The 21,503-nt window shown below is 34.7% G+C and overlaps 1 protein-coding gene across 1 annotated transcript in view; it reads right to left on the bottom strand.

Annotated features, from left to right (window-relative positions):
• Nucleotides 1-21,503, bottom strand: part of LOC125646667 (gamma-aminobutyric acid type B receptor subunit 2-like) — an 89,697-nt gene that overhangs the window by 34,203 nt on the left and 33,991 nt on the right. The window contains exons 2-3 of the mRNA XM_048873155.2: nt 18,464-18,601; nt 12,748-12,918 (exon numbers count right to left, since the gene is read on the bottom strand). Coding sequence (XP_048729112.2) covers nt 12,748-12,918; nt 18,464-18,601 — 309 coding nt within the window. The remainder of the gene's footprint in view (nt 1-12,747; nt 12,919-18,463; nt 18,602-21,503) is intronic.

Genomic DNA, 21,503 nt, shown 5'->3' with positions numbered 1-21,503 from the left:
TTTTGCTTTCAAAGTCGTATTGATTATATGCGTCTGTAAGATCTTAATCTAAATTATTTACAGAACACATGTACATATTTTTGTAAAGTATAATATGCTTCTAAAACGTTTACTGTGGGTACAATTTACAATTGTCATCTTTCACTTATATTTTCTTTCTTGATTTGTAATATCATCTATCTGTTATTGTAGGTCAATGCCTTTATTTTCTACTGAATAAATTAATAAAACCAACATCTGCCTTCCTGCTCGGTTACACACACACACACACACACACACACACACACACACACACACACACACACATATATATATATATATATATATACACCCATCCCTATGGGAAAATCGCTCAAACATGTGACTGTGATTCTATTCGGATCGATACACGCAGATCAGCGATCTTGATATTCGGGTCCTTAGCTATAATATGGATCCCGACTTAAGTTAATTAAAAATAAGAAATATGAATCATTGTTTTAATTAATGGTAAAGAAACTAAATTTTCGAACAAATTTTCAAGTTTATTAATATTGATTTTTTCAAATTTCGAGACCTATTTTTAAAGAGTATGACTGTGTTCTGTAAGGACAAAATAATGAGTTCACAACATCTAAACTTGTTCCAACTCTTTATAATTTGTATCATGAAAGGTGAAAATCAATCCCATAACTCCGATACGCAAAATGAAAAATAAAGAGTTGGGCAAACAGGGGCCCCTGGATATATCAGGTACTTAGGAGGAGAAAGCATCCCCTGTCGACATGCCACACCCGCCGTGAGCCCTATACCTTGATTGGTAAACGGAGTAATCAGTGTGCCGAGAATGGCCTAACAATCAGTATGAAATACGTTAGACAGCATTTGACCCAATGATAGGTTGTGTTGGCAAATTAGATCATCATAACGACCATAGAATTTGCGAAATGCTGACATTAATCGAGATTGTTGAAACCCCTGTAACATCAACTTGTTTGTCAATAGCATGCCTCGATTTAAAAAATTGATCATACGAAGAACAAGTTCTTGCGTATCGAATCAGTTGAGAGATATAAATACCATATGCAGCTGGTAATAGAATATTACTACATAACTATGGGAAGTTGACGATAGAGAAGATGAAATCATCCCGTTTGTCCATCTTCACAAGTCAAGGGTTATTGATTCGTTACTTCGTACTAACCCTTGACATCAGTCATCATTCAAAACATGGCCTCGAGACGGGGCATATGATTGGTCTGCTGCTTATACTGTGGAACCAATCAGACAACGGTTTTAATCATCGGTCGAAAATAAAACTAAACACGCATGGCGCGGCATCGTAGAATTTGTGATTGTTGATTGATTTTCGGAAATTTATTTTTTTAAAGAAACAGTCAAACGAAGTTTTAGAATACGAGCCGCATAAAAACGATGGACTGTCCGAGTAAATTTGTCGATTGTGTTTCAACAGATTGAACGAGTTATTTGAAATTGAAATAGATTAATTAAAAGCTACAACATGCATTTAATATAAAATCAACACGCAATGTTCATGATGTTGAGAAAAGTACCCCCACGAAGACCATTTTTGCTCTTACCAAACTTGCATATTAAACAAGGACTCTCATTGGATGATTTAATTATAGCTTATTGCGTCATCCTCTGTCCCAAACCCATGTTTTGAATAGTGACTAGTGTCAAGGGTTAGTGCGAGGTAACGAATCAATAACCCTTGACATGTGAAGATGCGAGGTAACGAATCAATAACCCTTGACTTGTGAAGATGCGAGGTAACGAATCAATAACCCTTGACATGTGAAGATTCCCGTTTGTCATAAAGATGAGTTGTTAGTTTGTCTTTAATATTTACTTTCAATATGATATCTAAGTACGAAATATCTTAAATTACAAACATGTCATACAGAATATATTTATTTAGATGAAATAGATATGATAGAGCTATACCTCTTTGGTTAAAAAAGATATCTACGCCACAAAATATAGTCCACTCCAAAGTTTTTCTAAATTTGAATTGATATTTACAAATTTCATCTGAATGGGGTCGTGAAACAAATATGATAAAAATTTAGGCTAGTAAATTGGATGATTGAACCCATACCGATACAGTTATACAATCTTATAAGTTGAGCTCAAATTCTGAGGAACTGATATCTTTAAAGATATAGAAAAATAACAATTCTTCATAAAGCATTACTAGATACTATAACGCATATACCAGTTTTTTGTAACAACGAGTAGTTCCATCGAGGCTTTCCATGGTTGTCTTTGATGAATACGTGAGGAATGCAACAACTTTCAAATTTCATTAGTGCCAACCATAAATAGGAAAGTAACCTTCGAGCTTTAATATGGACACATTAAATCTAAAGCTGGATGTTTTATTTGGACATAAATCGACTATCTAATGAAAATAATTCACATACATTCCGATATTATAGGAAATTGTCAATTAGGTGGGGTATTTAGATGGTCTATAAGTTGGCAATCCGAACAGTTTAACATTAGGTATATCACAATTTTTGAAGTTATATCAATAGCTTTTGGCTATTTTTGCTTAAGAGTTGGTTTCATGACAAAAGGATCTCTAATCTATTTAAATCAAATTGTAGAAATTGATGCGTCCTTGTGGTTTACCTGTAAAGCTTTAAAATGTAAAGGTAGAGCGGACACGGACCCCAGGACACACCAGAGGTGGGCTACATCAAACATTTTAATGCGTTACATATCGAAAGCTTAAAATATCATTTCCCCGAGTATATTTCGTAATGACAGCTAGGAGCATCTGTACTTGTCATATAATATCTGCACTTCTTCCCACTAAAATTATCCGAAATTTGAAACTCAACACGGATTTTGCTCCCTAGCTTCAAAGGGGAAACAATTTTCACAAGAAAGACGTCTAAGTTAAACTTTTAAAAAAAAGCACGTGTTATATACTGAAGTTTCTGAATTTTATAGAAATATGGATACTCTTTTATAAATAAATCGCTGTTTTCATTTTGCATTATTTGACATTTTTAAGGGTTAACGTATAGCTATATTTCATGAAAGGTGATTTTAAGATAACGGACAGTAATAGATATAATGACTCCTACAATGAATACAGAATTAAGAGTAAGGGCAAGTATGGACCCCTGGACATACCAGAGGTAGGACCCATAGCTAAACTCCGTGTGTAATGAGCGGCCTAACAGGTAGTATGAAACACGCTAGAGAGCATTTGACCCAGTGACATGTATTTGTAAATTATATCGTTATAACAGCCATAGAAATTGCGAAATGCTGGCTTTAAATGGGACTGTTTGAAACCCTGTAGCATCAACTTACTTCTCAGTAGCCTGCCTCGATTTAAAAACTGACCGTACGCAGAACAAGCTCTTGCGTATCGAATAACTTGAGAGATAGAGACACCATATGCATGTGTTGTTACATATGGGAAAATGACGATGGAGAAGCTAAAGTCATCCCGTTTGTCATTAAGTTGAGTTGTCAGTTTGCCGTTAACATCTATGTTCAATAAAATATTCAAATATGAAATAGGTATAGAAGACTCTATGGTATCTCATTAAAGGGTTCCATCATATATCAACAATACATCCTTTCCAAAATAAGAAGTTATGAACAGATCAAATAGATGATATGGCTTTGGCTGCCTATTGTTGAACAATAATTGATTCTTTGTAAACTACGCGTAGTTCTTTCAACAACAATGTAGGAGAGAATATATTGAGGATATGAGAACACCTTTAAATCACTTTTACGTCTCACTATTTGCTGAAAATTTTCAGAACACTTTGTGAACAATACATCTTTATCATTTAACTCCCTTTGGATCTGCCGCTGAATATTCATCGGGCATCCATTGAAGTCACTAGTATTTCGAAAAAAGATAAAATTATAGACAGAATGTAGAGACATTTAGCATTTTATCAAGGATAACGTTATTCTTCAATTGATAACACCAATGATACAAGCATATTATAATATATCTGATAATGATGAAGTGTTTGACACTCAAACAGTCACTAGTTCTCTTGGTTTTGTACTGGTAAATTATTTAATAAACGGCTTATTTCTAAACATTGTTTGCCATTCATTGCAAATGATAAATCTTTAATTGTGATGCCGTTTGGGGGTAATTTTTAAAATTCAAAGTCACCTTCTATCTATCGATGAAACTTCTTTCAATCAGCAAATGAATTATAGATAATGAGTACGTGACCGCAATGAGATTTATTGTCCATTAAAGTATAAATAAATTCACGACCAGACCCGGGATATAATATACAGTGTAAATGCTATAATGTGTTAATTTTTAATATGGGACAATGAACCTCAAAGAATTGTCAAGCAAATAAACATGCAGGATTTTACTGAATCTTCAACCCCCCCCCCCCCCCCCCCGAAGATTCAAACACCATTTTGGCACAAAGGAGACAAACACTCTTCGTATTTGTAGCGCTTAATGTTTCGTTGACCAAGATAAACAAGAGGTACTGTGAGCAATGCTCACTAAGAATACCCCCCGCTTACCCCAATCTCCCAAAGGGTGTTGTTAATAGGTATAAATTACCTCTTTCCTGAGTGCAAAAATATGGTATGCCTTTGTAGAAGAAAATGGAAGATATAGTCCGAACACAAATCCATGGCATAAACCTATAATGTTGACCTTGAGATCAAAGGTCAAGGTCATAAAGAGGTCATGAATGTACATGACACATAGTATCATGGTGATACACCCATGTCTTATGGTATGACTATGTCAAAACCCTATAATCAATTTTGACCTTGAGGTCAAAGTTCAAGGTCATATAGAGGTCATGAAGGTACCCGACACATCGTCTCATGATGATACACTCATGTGTCAAATATGGTATGCCTATGTCAAAGAACAAAGAAGTGATGGCCCTGACACGCATCCATTGTAAAAACCTTTAATTTTGACCTTGAGGTCAAGGTCAGATGAAGGTCAAGAAGATACATGGCACATCGTCTCATGGTGATACACTCATGTGTCAAATATGGTATTCCTATGTCAAAGAACAAAGAAGTTATGGCCCGGACACGAATCCATTGTTAAAAAAAAAAAAAAAAAAAAAACCTTTAATTTTGACCTTGAGGTCAAGGATCAAGGTCATATACAGGTCATGAAGGTACTCGACACATCGTCTCATGGTGATCCACCTGTGTGCCAAATATGGTATGCCTAAGTCAAAGAACAAAGAAGTTATGGCCCGGACACGAATCTGCACATACAGACAGACGGACGGACGGACAGACGGGCGGACAGAGTTATTCCTATATACCCCCCCCCCCCCGAACGAAGTTCCGGGGGTATAATAACTGCTGCAGTTTAGCATTACTGATATTTATATAAGTCGTTCTTTAATCAATAAACCATGTTCCTATGTGTGGAATGATGAACAGTACAATATTTTCATAGGTGCATTCATATCACATAACAACCCCTTTACATGTGGCATTACTTAACTCACTGTCTCTTTCTGACATGGCTGCAGCACCTTTAATAGATTTCATCAGTTCATTTGCCTTTGACTGATAATTCGAGTGCTTACCTTTGGCTAAATATCATATGACAGTTGATACATGAGTTTTTATATTTACTTTTGAGACGTCAAATTGTATAACAGTTATTTTCCTCCCTTGACTTATTTTTACTTATTACATCATGTGGATTTGTGCCCCTTTTCTTGTAGTATTTGTTTAGCTTTTTGTCAGCCACATTACGTTTTGAAAATCCTGTGCACACAGAAACAGGTTAGTGTAAGCAAACGGAACTACACTGATCTCAGAATAAATTCCTTTTCTTTAGATCATAACTTGCAAATATTGGAAGTTATGATGAAAATGACTAACATTTGTTAAAATATATGTATCACATTTATAAACACCTCCCGAAAACGACAAAAAAGCTGAAAAGCAAAAAAAAAAAAAAAAAAAAAAAAAAAAAGATTGGGAAAATATTGGACTTGAATTCAGAATGTATGCTATAAGTGCAAGATTACTGAGCACTTTTTTTTCTCTCTCTTTTATTTGATTACTGAGCACCTAAACCACTAGGCCACCGAGACATGTAGGTTTAAAGGTTTCACGTTTGACAGGCTGATAAATCTCAAGGTAAATTTTGAGAACGATTTTTTTTTTTTTTTTTTTTTTTTTTTTTACATTTTAGCCATTTTCAACAAGAGGGCCAGCTTAAACCAAATTTCCTCAAATGGACTTATGTACAGTCATACTCAGGTAAAATAATTTCAGTCTTTTATTTCTGGTTTAGGGTGGCCTTTTGCAACAGTTTGCAATTTTTCAGGCCCATTACGTTACATCTACTATATACTCTATATAATCACGGTGATGTTTATGCTTATCAAATAAAGATACTATCAACATATAGATATCTTTATTGAGTAATTTGGGTAAACACAAGTATAAACTGACATTGTATAGCAGAATATTTATAAAAAATTATATTCAAGAAATGTAGGCGAAATTGCATACCAAGTGCGCTATACTTCTTTGTATTGCGTCCTTTTATTCATATTGAAACTTCCCCAACTGTAAGTGAAAAATTACCAATAACACATCAGAACTGGTATTTAATAACATTTACACATTAAGGGATGCTACACAGCACAAATATTCGGGTTCTTATTGATGCTAAAGGTCAAATGACAAGATCAGTGTAAAATGTTTTGGGAAATGTGTCATGTTGCTAGGGGAGACCCTGCCTAACGGAGCCCTTGGTTATTCTAACTCAGCTTGAATATTTACATTACAACAACCACGTGTTCTTTATAACCGTTTATGGGGACAGTTTGTGACTATCCAATCTTACGTTCAAAGTCTACCATCTGATCAAGATATAGGGCTCACAGTGGGAGTGACCGATCAACAGGGAATGGTTACTCCTCGTAGGCACCTGATCCCACCTGCCCAGGAGTACATGTATGTCAGTTTTTTAATTTTGTATTCTTTAGGGGCCCGTGTTTGCCCTTCTTTAAATTTTGTATTTTTCATACAATTTATGAAATTGATCACTGTTCGTTATCTTCACTTGTACATGTACATTACAAATTGTGCTATAATCAACACATTATAACTCATACTGGCGTCATTTGAATCAAGAATACCAGTTATGGGGTTTATATATTTCAACTTTTTCCAAGTATATCAGAAAAATCTACATTAGGAAAAATTGAAGTTTCTATATTTAAAACAATCATTCTGGTAAATATATCAATATTTTTTTTAAATTGGTAAGATTATTAAAAATCCATATAAAGATTAGGCCAATTCAACTTAATAAATAGATTATCATCCCGCCCGCCCCTCCAAAATCGCCCTGTCCCGAATTTTTTTATTTTGCGAAACTTGCGATTTCTGGAAATTTTCATGCCCGACTCCGGTATTTACACTTCATGTTAACATTTCCGGTATATCAACGTGAAAAGCCACGTGAACGGAGAAGAAAATTGATAATTGTTTTCTTAATTTCTTGCGTTGTTACGGGTGTAGATGAAAGAAGGGGATGGTTTGCCACAAATTTTAACAATGAAAAGACAATTATAGATTTCTATAATGATTTTGTTAGTGGGAAAGTTGACAATAAAGCACATCAGTCGGATATTCAGACGGCGAGAATCAATGTCAAAATCGGGCACAAAAAACGACAGAAATAGACCCATGCTCAAAGTTTGGCGATGTTATCCCATGCCTAGGGCCCTATATTGAATTTCATGTAAATGTTCACGTTAACCAAACCATTCAAAGTAGTCCTAAAGCTGATGCATTAAAAAGTTTAATGGATGCAGCACACAAGACATGCCACGTCCCAAACTTAAAGCATGAACTCAATAAAAAAAAAACCCCACTGTACAATGACATATTACAATGGTTGAAATCGCAAAATGTTGATTTCATATCCTCCAACAAGGATTTTCCCGGGATGTAAACTTGCTTAACACATTATGTGATGCCTTGTGGGATTACATGTATGTTGACGGCAATCACTGTACCTTGGCGAACAGAGGATGTGCAATACCTATTGCATTGTCACAATTCCAAGGTTATTATAAGCCTGAGTTGAGAAAAAGGAAAAAGATTGATTCTGAAAGTTTGAAAGAAAATCTACTTAGAAGGCATGCAAGTGCAATTCTTTTGATTTCTGAAAACGGCTTTTTGAGTTTGGTTGCAATTTGAAAAAGTATTGAGATTTTCTTGTTTCGCAAAAGAACAAGGTCCAATGTAGTTCCGCAAAGACGGTTTAACGGGGACAAAGAAAGGTGGGAGTACCCGTCAGCCAGTGCTACTGTTAATCCCGGTAAACAAATCAAATACCAAACACTACATACTGCTATCCACAGTGATTTCTGTACCCCCATCAATGTAAATGATCATTCACCTGGAGAGTTAAATAGGAGATATGATTATTTCAAAAGTATTACTGTTCCTGTAAAATGCTGTAAATTTACATACACTGGATCTAAGGAGCATTTGGTGTTTTTGTGGAAAGTACCAGTTGATATGTCAGAAAGTTAACTCCTAGTTAGAAATATGACTATCGCAAGTGAGCTACGCAGATCATTGCCAATTTATCACAGCCGTGCCATGAGGCGGGAATTTCTGAATTTGTTTGGTCGTCGGATTTCGAACAAATCTGTATTCCTTAGAGAAGCTTATAGACGTTTGACAGGGGATCAGTCTGCAAATTTGACATATTCTCAAACTGAAGTTGACAAGCGTATAAGTGAAAATCTTGACAATGAAGATTCTGATTTGATATGAGATTTGAGATGCAACAATATGGGTCAGCCTGAAAGATATGATGCATTTCTTTCAGAATGTCAAACCTATATCAATGAAAAGATTGAATTGGCTGTGGATGATCGAAAGCATGATAAACATGACAAAGGGGAAGTAATAACACATTTGGCTGATGCTTTTTCAGTTCGTGATCTTTACGAGCAAGTCAAAGCAAAATTACCTGCAAATACGCCTATTCCATCACAGCAGTGGCTGCGTTGGCAGTTTTGGCCACGACACAGTAACTTTCAATCTTCTCATCGATATAGTGGGAAATTAAAAGTTGAATTTATGATTCAGAGTCGTCAGTTCAGAAAAACACACATAGATATGCATTATGCTTCTGCGATATTTCGTTATTAGAAAGAGTTTGCCATACGGTACAAGCCTTTTTTGCAATTGTGTATGTATGGATGACAAGCACAAGTTAAAAGTAGGAGAACCTGGATGTCCAGTAGCAACTGTGGAAAGAGGGAAACAGGTTATTGTCGCCATGGGGAAGAGATTTGAAGTAGCTGATCATGATTTTACTAAATTTTCTTTAACGCCTTATGTGAACTTATTCTCTGTCATACCTGATGAGATAGAAAATACAGTTTAGGGTGGAAATGTTTTTGTTGGCCTTAAAGAATCAACATTCCAACCTTCTTCCCCTTGGCGCCATGCTGCAGAACTGTCAAAAAACTGGAGATCCTTTTATTCAGAAAATAATGTAATAAAACCCATTCTAGTTATGTATAGCGATGGCTTACTTATGTCTCAGTTCAAATGTCATTGCTTTGTATATTTTAAAATTTTGATCTTGACATGCTATGCGTAGCAAGAACCCCTCCTCAAAATAGCTGGAAAAATCCTGCTGAAAGGATCATGTCAGTTCTGAATTTAGGTTTCCAATCTGGAGATTTAATGCGTGAGAAAACAAAAAAATTCAAAAAAAATCTTGAATCAGCTAATTCACTTTCAGAAATAAGAAATCTCGCCGATAAATATCCTGCTTTCGATAATGAAGTTTTAGCCCAACTATCTATTTTGTATTGCTTGTAGGAGTTATGAGATTGATCACTGTTCGTTATCTTCACCTTGCATGCTAATGAGCCAGTTCGTATACTGCTTTCAAATGTGGTAAACAGGTTAAAATGGAAGGGAGAGAATTTTTATAAACTTTTGCTCCAGCAACCGAGGAGGAAATTGCAGACCTCGGACGCAAGATTTTGAAGATAGACCCATAATTAAAAGCTTAACACTACACAAAAAGATATCAAAAACAGATTTTTTTTTATTTTTTTTTTTTTTTTTTTTTTACAAAACTTTGAATGATCATTGCAAAATTGCACACTATATGTTTAGTGTTAAGAAGTGTGGGAAGAGTTCGTGCACAGCGTGTCAAAATCCTCGGTTGCGTGTCCAAACATTTGAAAATCTTCACCACCTCCCAGACCCTGTACCCCTCAATGCTGACAAATATAAACCATTTAAAGAGTTGTATGGTAAGGAAAAATCAGAAAAATTTCGTCCTTCATATATTAATAAACCCTCAAGTGCTCATGGACTTCCCTTTCACCTTCGTCTCAATATGCTAAAAATGTTGAAATGGTTGTTCTCTGCATAGAATGTAATAAGCCAAGGGTGTTGTATGCAAAACGAGTAGTCAGAGGAGCAAAGGAAACAGAATTACAATATTCTCTGGCAGATATTTAGTACTCATGTGGGTTTACATTTGACGATTTAGATCTTTCTGAAGATCATACTCTAAAAAGTGCTTTTGATAAGAAGAACCTTACTTGTAATCAGGGTTGGGGTCAATTACATTGAAATGTAATTAATTAAATTACAATTACTTCGCTATTTTCTTCAATTAAATTAAATTACAATTACTCATTTTTAGAGCATGAATTGTAATTAATTAAATTACAATTACTTTGCAAAAGTAATTAATTAAATTACAAATTACTTTCTCAAATTTTATTAGAAAACTAGTGGTAAATTATACAATCATATGATGCATGAATAATAACATGTACATTTCCAAATTTATCTCAGATTACTGTTTCATTTGGCTATTACATTTTATCATCATCAGTTTCTCAAAGGTGCTATCATTTAAACAGCGTCTGTCAGGCCGACAAACTTTGCCCGCAACACTCCAGGATTTCAACATTTCGGAATACTGTAGGTCTACTAGACATCTTCTTTGTTTAGGAACATTCAAGAATGATATGGCTTTGCCAATTATGTGAATTGTTTCTCTGCCAATTATATTACCTGGAGCTCTGAGACCATTACAGGTGGCTTTAATTTACCTGTTCAATTTTGTCAGTGAGATCTGATCAGCATAAAACAAAACCGCACTGCCCTTTGAAAGAAACACACACACACACACACAAAGTTCTTTGCAAACCACAATGTATACTGGTCTGAGATTTGTACAGATCAAGCTTGAATTTCACCTGCTAAAGTACAGCGAGTTTGATCAGCTTTATATATAAAGACAAACTGCTGAGAGAGAGAGAGAGAGAGAGGGGGGGGGGGAGAGGAGTATTTTGGTTTAAAATACACATAATAAAAATTGAATCAGGTATCAAATAGACTTAAGCAATATTGCAATAATATCATGCTAAAACAAATCTCATAGTCCTGGATTGTAATTGTAATTGAAAGTAATTAAAACAGTGATTGAATTACAGGATGTTTTCCTCCGGTAATAAATTAAATAACAGTTACTTGTAATTAAAATATCTTCCATTACAAATTACATCCAATTACTTAAAAAACTGTAATTGATTGCAATTAATTACAATTACTTTTTCAATTACTCCAACCCTGCTTGTAATTGTACAATTGAGCATATTATTCAGCAGGTTTTAAACTGTTTGTATTGTGGTTCTGATGAACCTGTTGAAGATGAGGCAAGTGATGAAGATGAAGCTAATAAATTTTACCCATTATGTGATGAATGCAAGGAGAAAGGCAAACAATGTGTTGAACGTCGCACCAGAAGTGTTTTAAATTCAAAGTAAACTCTTGATTGGAAATAAATATTTACCTGCCGTATGAGGTGCACTTTCAAAATGATTGTTTAAATACACATGTCTATGATGGACTCCATTGGTATTGAATAACCTTCCACTGTATGCTATTTCTAGTCATGGTTATGAAACATGTCTCATGTTTTGTTATTTGTCCTAGTTTTGTTTATGCTGAAATAAACAGATAATTCACAGCATCTTTTATGAATTTTAAATTTCAGTAGTGTGGTTAATGTTCTTCTGTTGACAAAAACTCGTTTGTCATTAATATTTTTCTCAGAAAATAAAAATTAAAAGATAAAATCATCCCACCCGCCCCATACTTTTTGGTGACCCTGGATGATAATCTACCAATTAAGTTGAATTGGCCTTATATGGGGATTAACGTGGTTCTTAGTTTTACATTTTCATCTAAAAGTATTTCTTTAACTGTGTATTGCAATTCGAAGCACAAATAGGGAAGTCTCACTTTATCATCACGGTCTACAGCTTATTATGACACTTAAATTGTCCCTTGAGAATAAGAGGGCAGATCATTAGGAAATGAGACCCTTTGAATTTACAATCCATCAAAGATGGCGATCAATGACACAAAGATCACTCTCTAATTGATTTCATGGACAATGGAAGCGTTGACTTTCAGTAGGAATGATAAATGACAAACGCATAGTATTAAAAGATGTAAAGGTGTGCTAATTCATAGCGCTAACCCCTTCCATTATCTACAAAAAATGAAACCTTTTTTAATTAGCATACCGTATTATATCTACCAGGCTTTTCTTCTGCTTTGAAGATCAAAGAACCGCCACTCGGAGAGATATATAAAATCATAGTAATGCATTTCAGATCACGTGTTTCTTCTTACGAAACTTACTTTAACATATCAAATGCTATTTACCGACACAAAGATATCCTCGTTGTAAAAAAGAGTTGCAACTTTCGTCCATTTGAAGTGATTAATCATGGCAAGTCGAGCTGGGTTAAGGTCATCCTCGATGTAGTTTGTCATAAATGTTGAGGAATACAAACTCCTATCCTTGATTTTGGATGTCTTTGCCAGAAATGACATCTGAAATATAAAGATATACATCTAAGTATGTTAAGGACAAGTATTTTGTGTTAATCATCCGAGATACTAAGTATATATCAAGTACATGTACATTATGACGTGTCATTTTTGCATTACGTCCTATCACTATTTTGTATTGTTTATAGGAGTTATGAGATTGATCACTGTTTGTTATCGTCACCTTTCATATCAGTCCAGACACCGTAAGGCTCAAGGTTGATATAAAGTGACCGAGGGCTGATGTAGGATGCTACATGTATGCAAGATGAATATACATCTGATATCATAATTATGCCTACAGAAAATATTATTTTAATGTTTTAGAATAACGTTTTGTTAACGATTATCCTAAATGCCCAAAACACTCAAATGTCTCTATATATGCAGATGATACATCTCAGGATGTTTCACATCAATCTATTGATGTTATTGAGCAAAGGTTACATGATGATCTTTTAAACTCTATGAAATGGATGGAAAGTAATAAACTTACGATGAATTTAGCGAAAACACAATGTATGTTGATTGGCACTGCACAAAAACTCTCAAAGTGTAGAAAAATGTGTATCAAAGTAGGAGATACTGTTTTAGATACTGTTAAAAAGGCCAAACTTCTTGGTGTACAAATAGATGAATGTCTAATCTGGTCTGTACACATTGATTCTTTATGCAAGAAACTTTCACAGAAAATAGGCATTTTACGTCGTCTGCAAACTTTTATGTCAAATGCAGCATTATTGAAAATTTATAACACTGTTATATTTCCTCATTCTAACTATTGTTGCACAGTTTGGTGCTCAGTCAAAAACAGGGTTTTTATTGACAGACTTTTTAAGTTACAGAAAAGGGCAGCTAGAATTATATTGAAGCTGAAAGTAACTCAGACTTCTACAGCTGATATTTTTAGTGTTCTTAAATGGATGCCTGTTCATGATTATTTTGTATATAGAAAACTAGTGCTTGCTTTTAAGGTTCTTAATAACATGACACCAGAATATATGAACGTTTTTAATTTTGTCAGCCAAGTTAGTTCCAGAACAACAAGGAGTAGCGATAGTGGCATTTTATATTTACCAAAAGTTCGAACTGAATATTATAAACGGTCTTTTAAGGTATCCTCCACAATTTTATGGAATCAGTTGCCCAAGTCTGTCAGAAGCTGTGGTTCTATTACATCTTTTAAATCAGCATATTTGCAGCATTATTTCTCGAATGAGTGATATATAGATGTGGTGTATGTATGTGTGTATATATGTATGTATGTATGTATGTATGTGTGTATGTGTATGTGTGTGTATGTATATATATATAAAGCACAAACAAACAATTATAACACCCAACCTTACGTTTACCCCTAGGATCTAAACGATACATGTGAAAATCAATTAATTAATATATAAAGCGCTTTAGGAACATAACAAAGCTTCCTTTTTTAGGGAAGTAGTTGTGGCCGAGTGGACTTACGCACTGGTTTGACAATCTTGCTAGGCGGTGGGTGCCGTACGTCGCTCGTTCGACCCCGGGCTGGGGCGGAAATTTTCAGTACCTAGTTGTGATTATTTAGTGCTTTATATATATATATATATATATATATATATATATATATGTGTGTGTATGTATGTATATATATATATATATGTATATATGTATATATCTGTGTGTGTGTGTGTGTATGTGTATGTATATATATATATATATATATATATATATGTTTATTTTCCCCCAGTGATATCGTGTGTGTATTTTATGTATATATTTTATATTATGTTATCTATTTTTCTATTATCTCATTTATCTGTCTGTGAATATGTTTTATACAGGACAACAATGTAAACTAGTCATTTGTACTAATTGTGCTATCCTGTCTAAATAAAAGAATTTATTATTATTTATTATTATTATACAAAGAAATAAAGTAGCTATCATCAACTTCAAAAGAAATAAAGCCTAAGATTGTCAGGTAAGCGTGTATGATGTTATACAATTCTAGTTAATGGATGACCTAGGCCGAGGTCAGACAATACTATATCAGATCTGTATAGTCACGAGTAGACTGCATCAAGAGTTAAATGTAATAAATGCTATATCAAATGTTAAGAAATTTTATAGCAGCTTTTTACAGTATAAAAACATGTCAACTAAGAAGGAGCACAATTCGTGCCCATTGGAATTCCAACAGACTGTTGGTTGATATCATCACCAAAGACTGTTCTGCATATGATCAGTTTTTAAATTGAGACAGGGTGCTGACAAACACGTTGATGGTGCAAGGGTTTCAACAGTCTCGTTTAAAGTCAACATTTCGCAAATTCTATTACCGTTATAATGATCTAGTTTGCCGATACAACCTATCATTAGGTCAAATGCTGTCGGACATGTTTCATACTGATTGTTAGGTCGCTCTTGGTAACCTTATTTTGACTACGGATAACTACGTTTATCTGATCAAAATATAGGACTCAAGGCGGGTGTGACCGGTTGACAGGGGATGCTTACTCCCCCTAGGCACCTGATCCTACCTGCGGTATGTCCAGGGGTCCGTGTTTGTCCAACTATCTATTTTGTATTGCTTATAGGAGTTATGAGATTGATCACTGTTCATTATCTTCACTTTTCACTACGAAGATATTGTCAATGAGGAACTCTAGCATATTTTTTATTTTAACTTCAATACTTATGCATGGAATCAGAGTGGTGTTAACAAAGTGATTGTGTGGATGACTGAACACGAAATATGATTATTTCCTTTTCCACTTGTAAAACATTGTTTACATATTGGGAAGAGATTCGAACAGTGAAAAGTGTTTGCTGTTGTGTACAGAAGAGAGTAATTTAGTATTCCAATCGTGGACAACCGATTGAGAAAGTATTGATTGAATAGATTTAATTTTCAGTCAATGACAGGCAATCTGAGTTGTTAGCACATATCAGAGGAGAATATATACTTTTCGAAAAAAAATATGAAGTCTGTAATTTTTGCTACGTACATCACCATTGTTTGGAGAAAGATTTTCAGTTTTTAGCTGCCCTGGTACTTTTTGGTATAATTATGTTTCGCGTTTCTGACTTCGTTTACAATTATGTTTCTCATTTTCTATATTTTCCCCCGTCAGAATCTGTACATTTAGCAATTTTGTCTAGGCGTTTTCCCTTTCTCATAATGAAACGAAGAGCATCGTGCATACACGGTGGCTCCTCTCATAGAAATTTTATTACTTTGTTAGGAATAATATTCCGTGCTGCATTAATGATAGTATTTGATAAGAGTTCGTACATGTATATGCCTCCACTTATCGAAAAACACGAAAATCTGTTTTAGCAAAAAGTCAGACTTTGCAAGAAAGGTGAAAATAACGAACAGTGATCAATCTCATAACTCCTATAAGCAATACAAAATACATAGTTAGGCAAACTCGGACACCTGGACACACCATAGGTGAGATCAGGTGCCTAGGAGGAGTAAGCATCCCCTGTCGACCGGTCACACCCGCCGTGAGCCCTATATCCTGATCAGGTAAACGGATTTTACCGCAGTCAAAATAAGTTTGTCAAGAACGGCCCAACAATCGGTATGAAACACGTCAGACAACATTTGACGCAATGATAGGTTGTATTGACGAACTAGATCGTTATAACGTCCATAGAATTTGCAAATTGCTGACTTCAATCGAGACTGTTGAAACCCCTGTACCATCAACTTCTTTGTCAGTAGCTTATCTCGATTTAAAAACTGACTATACGGTGAACAAGCTCTTGCGTATCGAATCAGTTGAGAGATATAAACACCATATGCAGGTGATAATGGAATATTGCTAATTAAATATGGGAAGTTGACGACGGAGAAGCTGAAATCATCCCGTTTGCCATACAGTTGAGTTGTCAGTTTGCCTTTAATGTCTATTTTCAATAAACATCTAAGTATGAATCAGACGTGGACGACTCTGTGATTTCTTTTATTTCCAGCTCACAAAGATATATCGAATCGACAATCAAGTTCTTCTTTTTCATATTTAGCCCATCGTCTGGCATAATCTATATCATAATGATATATTATATATAATGTCAGAAGTTCATTATAGAAAGTTTATCATTTGTTTTGAACACAAACATTGAGGTGTGTTTTTATTTACGAAGATTTCAAAATAAATGGATATCGATCGAAGTTTATTAAATAATTTATATCACATTTCAAGTATATTTTAGGTAACATTTGTCATTTTAAAGTTAATTTTGTAACTGCAAAATTAGAATGCTTTGAACGAAAAGATTATCATTTCACTGGTTTGTTTGTAAACATAAAAAGACTCGAGTCTTTGTTTGCATAACACAGAGTTAAAGGGACTGATTCACGATTTTCCCCCAAATTTTGTTTTTCACTTTTACTTATCATAATATACTGTTAAATGTGTTTAAAAGGTTTTACAAAATATTAAGGTTATACATTATCACAGAAGCTCATTTTAGAGAGTTTATTATTTGTTTTGTAAGTGAATATTGCGGTATGCTATTGTTTACGAGGTCTTCAAGAGAAATGGATCTTGATCTAAGTTTATCATCTCTATCACATTTTAAGTGTAGTTAGATTTGCGATCGTGCAAAATTAAGATGCTTTAAAGTATAAAATAAAAATTTCACTGGTTTGTTTGTAAACCTAAAAAGGCCCAAACCTTTGTTTACACAACACCGATTAAATGCAAAAATATTGCTTTCATTTTTGCATTTAGAAGGTCAAAATGTTGGCTGTCAACTTTAAAGGAGTTATATTTTTAATGTAAAACATCAAAAATGAACAAAATACATTTTTAAAAAACGTGAACCAGTTCCTTTAACAATATTCATTTTCATTCATGTCGATTTGAAGGATCCCTGTACATGAGAACTCCCGATAAAAAACACCACAGAGTCTTCCACGTCTGCTTCGTACTTAAATATTTTATTGAAAATGGATATTAACAGCAAATCAAAAACTCAACTTCATGAAAAACGGGGTGATTTGAGCTTCTCCATCGTTAACTTTTCATAGTTATGTAGCAATATTCTATAATCACCTGCATATGGTGTACTTGTGTATATATCTCTCAACTGATTTAGTACGCAAGAGCTTCCCCTGTAAGTTTACGATATAGTATTTTACGAGTTATGACCATTATAAAACTCTGTTATAATCGTTTTCATGCCATACTTTCTTACTACTTCGATTTACGATCTTTTTATTAATTTCTCAATAAATCGTCCTTTGTAGACACACTGGTGATTCGAATTTCAAATTTCCCAGATTTTGTTTCACTTGAACCTAGCTCGCTCGTACCATGGTCGCGTCAAACATGGGTCGTGATTGCTCCTTCGTCAAACGCTCGGCATTAAGAAGTGGGGGGTCATGTGGTCTTTCAGATATGATCTTAGGAATGGAGGTCATATGTCGCAAAAGGCTTTGGAAGGCTAACAACCCTCACTGCTACGGCTCTGAGCGCTAAGCATAGGTCTAAATTTGTGGTACTTCACCTACAGCTGGTAAGGGAGTAAAACAAACAAACAAACACTTTACCTGAACAAGATTGAATTTGGGTGTTATTTGTCCTACAATTTGGTATGGATTCGATTTCGGAGGTCCTAGGATGGCAATTTTCTCAGGCTGCTCATTTACATGTTCAAATAAACGTTTTGCTGCCAATCCAGGATTCGCCTGCAAAAAAATCATCATCTTGTGAGTTGAACATTTTCTTCATGGTGTAACAATTTCTTTTTCAAATTCAACACACACATTTATACTTTCGGTGTTTTCTCAATGTTTTATGACATCGGTGGTTTCAGATATCCTCCGTCAAAATTCCTTTTAAAAGACTATTTCTGATCTTAAAATTGTAGAAGGAAAGAAGAAAATATAAGGTTGGGAGAGTGGAGCCCTGAATAACCGCATTACTAGTCATGTATACAGTACTATGTACTGATTTACATATGTATACAGACTGATTTACACAATTCACCTAATTCACAACCAAAAAAAAAAAAGACCATAAATAAATCAACGAGATCATTATCTCGTTATTACAGGATATATCTCATTATGAAAGCATGCGTCTTTCTTTAAACCACCTTGTATTTCATTTTAACGTTCGTTATTTTTTGATTTGTTATAACGATTTACTTCTTTAAAAGGTCAGTATTTCGTTATAATGAGCTTGTTGCCTGGTTTTAACGAATCAAATTTCTGCTTATAACGCGTTAGAATTTTTATCATATTATGGATGATCTATAAATGTTGAAAGCATGGGTTAATTTCTGTATAATCGGCGAATATATTTCCTTTTAATAATGAATGAATTATCTCATTACAACGTTATCATTTCACACCCTTTTGATAATTATTTACACGACTTGGCAGTGGCGTAGCTTCCATTGAGGCAACCGAGGCAGTTGCGTCGGTAAAAAAAACCCAAACCTTTTCGTTGTTAAAATGTCGATAGCTTCCAGACCCCCTACCCCGGTAATATTCGAACCCAAGCTACGCCTGTGCTTGGTTCGTTTTTATATCTACATGTAATTTGGCGGCTTTCCTTCATTGAACGTTTTGTAGATGATTGATCGCATGGATGTAAAGTCAGTCGGCAAGAAGGCAAAGAATATACGCCTTTGTGATGTGTAATATGGCAAAGTAGATACAGTATTTGAAAATAAAATGTCAACAGCAAACCTCTTATAAGTTCCCAAATATAACTGACGCCTGTTTTAAAGAGCGTTACACTAAAGACAGTGACCGAATGTGTTTATGTACAAGCTATTGCATGCATGCGTGTATCCACTCACACAAACCCCCTAATGAGTATCATCCAGCTTGAAGGCAAATTATTTTAGTTTATAAATATATTTTTTAAATTGCATCACATGATTAAAGATCACTAGATTCCCTGCACAAGGGCGGATGATGTTAAGATCAGTATGAAAAATTATGGTCGTGTTTTAATTGTGCAAGGGATTAGATGCAGGTGCTGGGGGACAGACTATACATTATTGAAATTAATACAACACAGCTTTGTTTTCAAGCTTTCATATAAAGATGAGACAAAGAATTATATTTCATCAGCTTCCAATATCAGATTCTAAGCCCAGAAAATTATACCAGGGTTATTTCAAACATTCTTTGATATAGTGCATTTAACGCTGATCAGATGGATTAATCCGATCACACTCATTGTACATATATCCATATCAATAATGAAACATGTAATCCAAGCTCAAAAATAGCTATCTGGGGATGGAATAAATCCGAGCAACAGATCCGCCCGTATTAAAACGAACGTCGCAGCTATATCTGCGCATGCTTCAGGAGAGAGTCGTCGCCTGATGATTATGACTGCAAAGAATTCCTAACAAATTTATTCACTGCAATTGTGTCAAAACATTCCTGCAAACATTTATTGTATCCCTACAGTTTACATAGCCATGTTGCGTTACCCTATTCAAACTGAAAACTAAGAACAGTTTGCATGGCCATGTTGCGTTACCCTATTCAAACTGAAAACTAAGAACAGTTTGCATGGTCATGTTACGTTGCCTCATTAAAGATGTGCTTTCGCTTCGAATGATGCTAAAATTGCACCTACATTATGTAGTAGGCAATCTGAAGTATTCCCCCTTTGTAGATTCAGACTGCAATCTATAGATCAGTAACGTTAGTGACGAGTAGTCGGCTACTAATAACTGGCTACTTATAATGAGAAAACTTAGGTACTAGTAGCCAGTTATTTCAAAGGACAAAATCTAGCTCAGAACCAGTTTCTACTACCAGTTTATTTCTAAGAGGAAAATCTATGGTTACTTATAACCAGCTACAAGAAATATGGCACTAGGTTTGAATATAATCATCACGTTTATAAGCAGTGGTGACACCACAAAGCATACAAACGTCTGAGTAATTTGCCCAATAATTAAATGAAGGTATTTTATGCTGCATTCTGTAGACTTCGACTCGCATACAATTTATTCAGATTGTCACTAAATGTTGTCACAATGTGTAGTACTTCCTAAAATTTTCGAGATTCAATTTAGAAAATTGGGCTATAGTAGTCGAAATATGTTTAGGACTGTTGAACACCCCGTTAATTCGTTCTATAAGAAATCGACATAATACATGTAATTCGTCATAACGAGAAATTGTATTTGTTATTTTTATAACGAAATATTATCTCGTAATAATGAGAAAACAAAATCTTACTATCCCGTACTTAAGCAATCAACTCATTATTTCTCATTCGTGCGGTACATATCGCTAGTTTGATGTACCACAGCTCTACCAAACCTCCGTTGGATATAGCTACGCTCCCTCGTGTCATTATGACCACAACCATCAGGTATCTGTACATACATAACCAACAATGTTATATAGAGTAACTACGCTAGTCTTAGTGTGTAGTCTTAGTGTGTAGTGTTAGTGTGTAGTGTTAGTGTGTAGTCTTAGTGTGTAGTGTTAGTGTGTAGTCTTAGTGTGTAGTGTTAGTGTGTATAGTTAGTGTGTAGTCTTAGTGTGTAGTGTAGTGTTAGTGTGTAGTGTTAGTGTTAATGTGTGGTGTTAGTGTGTAGTGTTAGTG

The sequence above is a fragment of the Ostrea edulis genome, chromosome 6 (assembly GCF_947568905.1).
Source record: "Ostrea edulis chromosome 6, xbOstEdul1.1, whole genome shotgun sequence".
NCBI lineage: Eukaryota > Metazoa > Mollusca > Bivalvia > Ostreida > Ostreidae > Ostrea > Ostrea edulis.
This window is presented reverse-complemented; position numbering and strand designations above follow the sequence as displayed.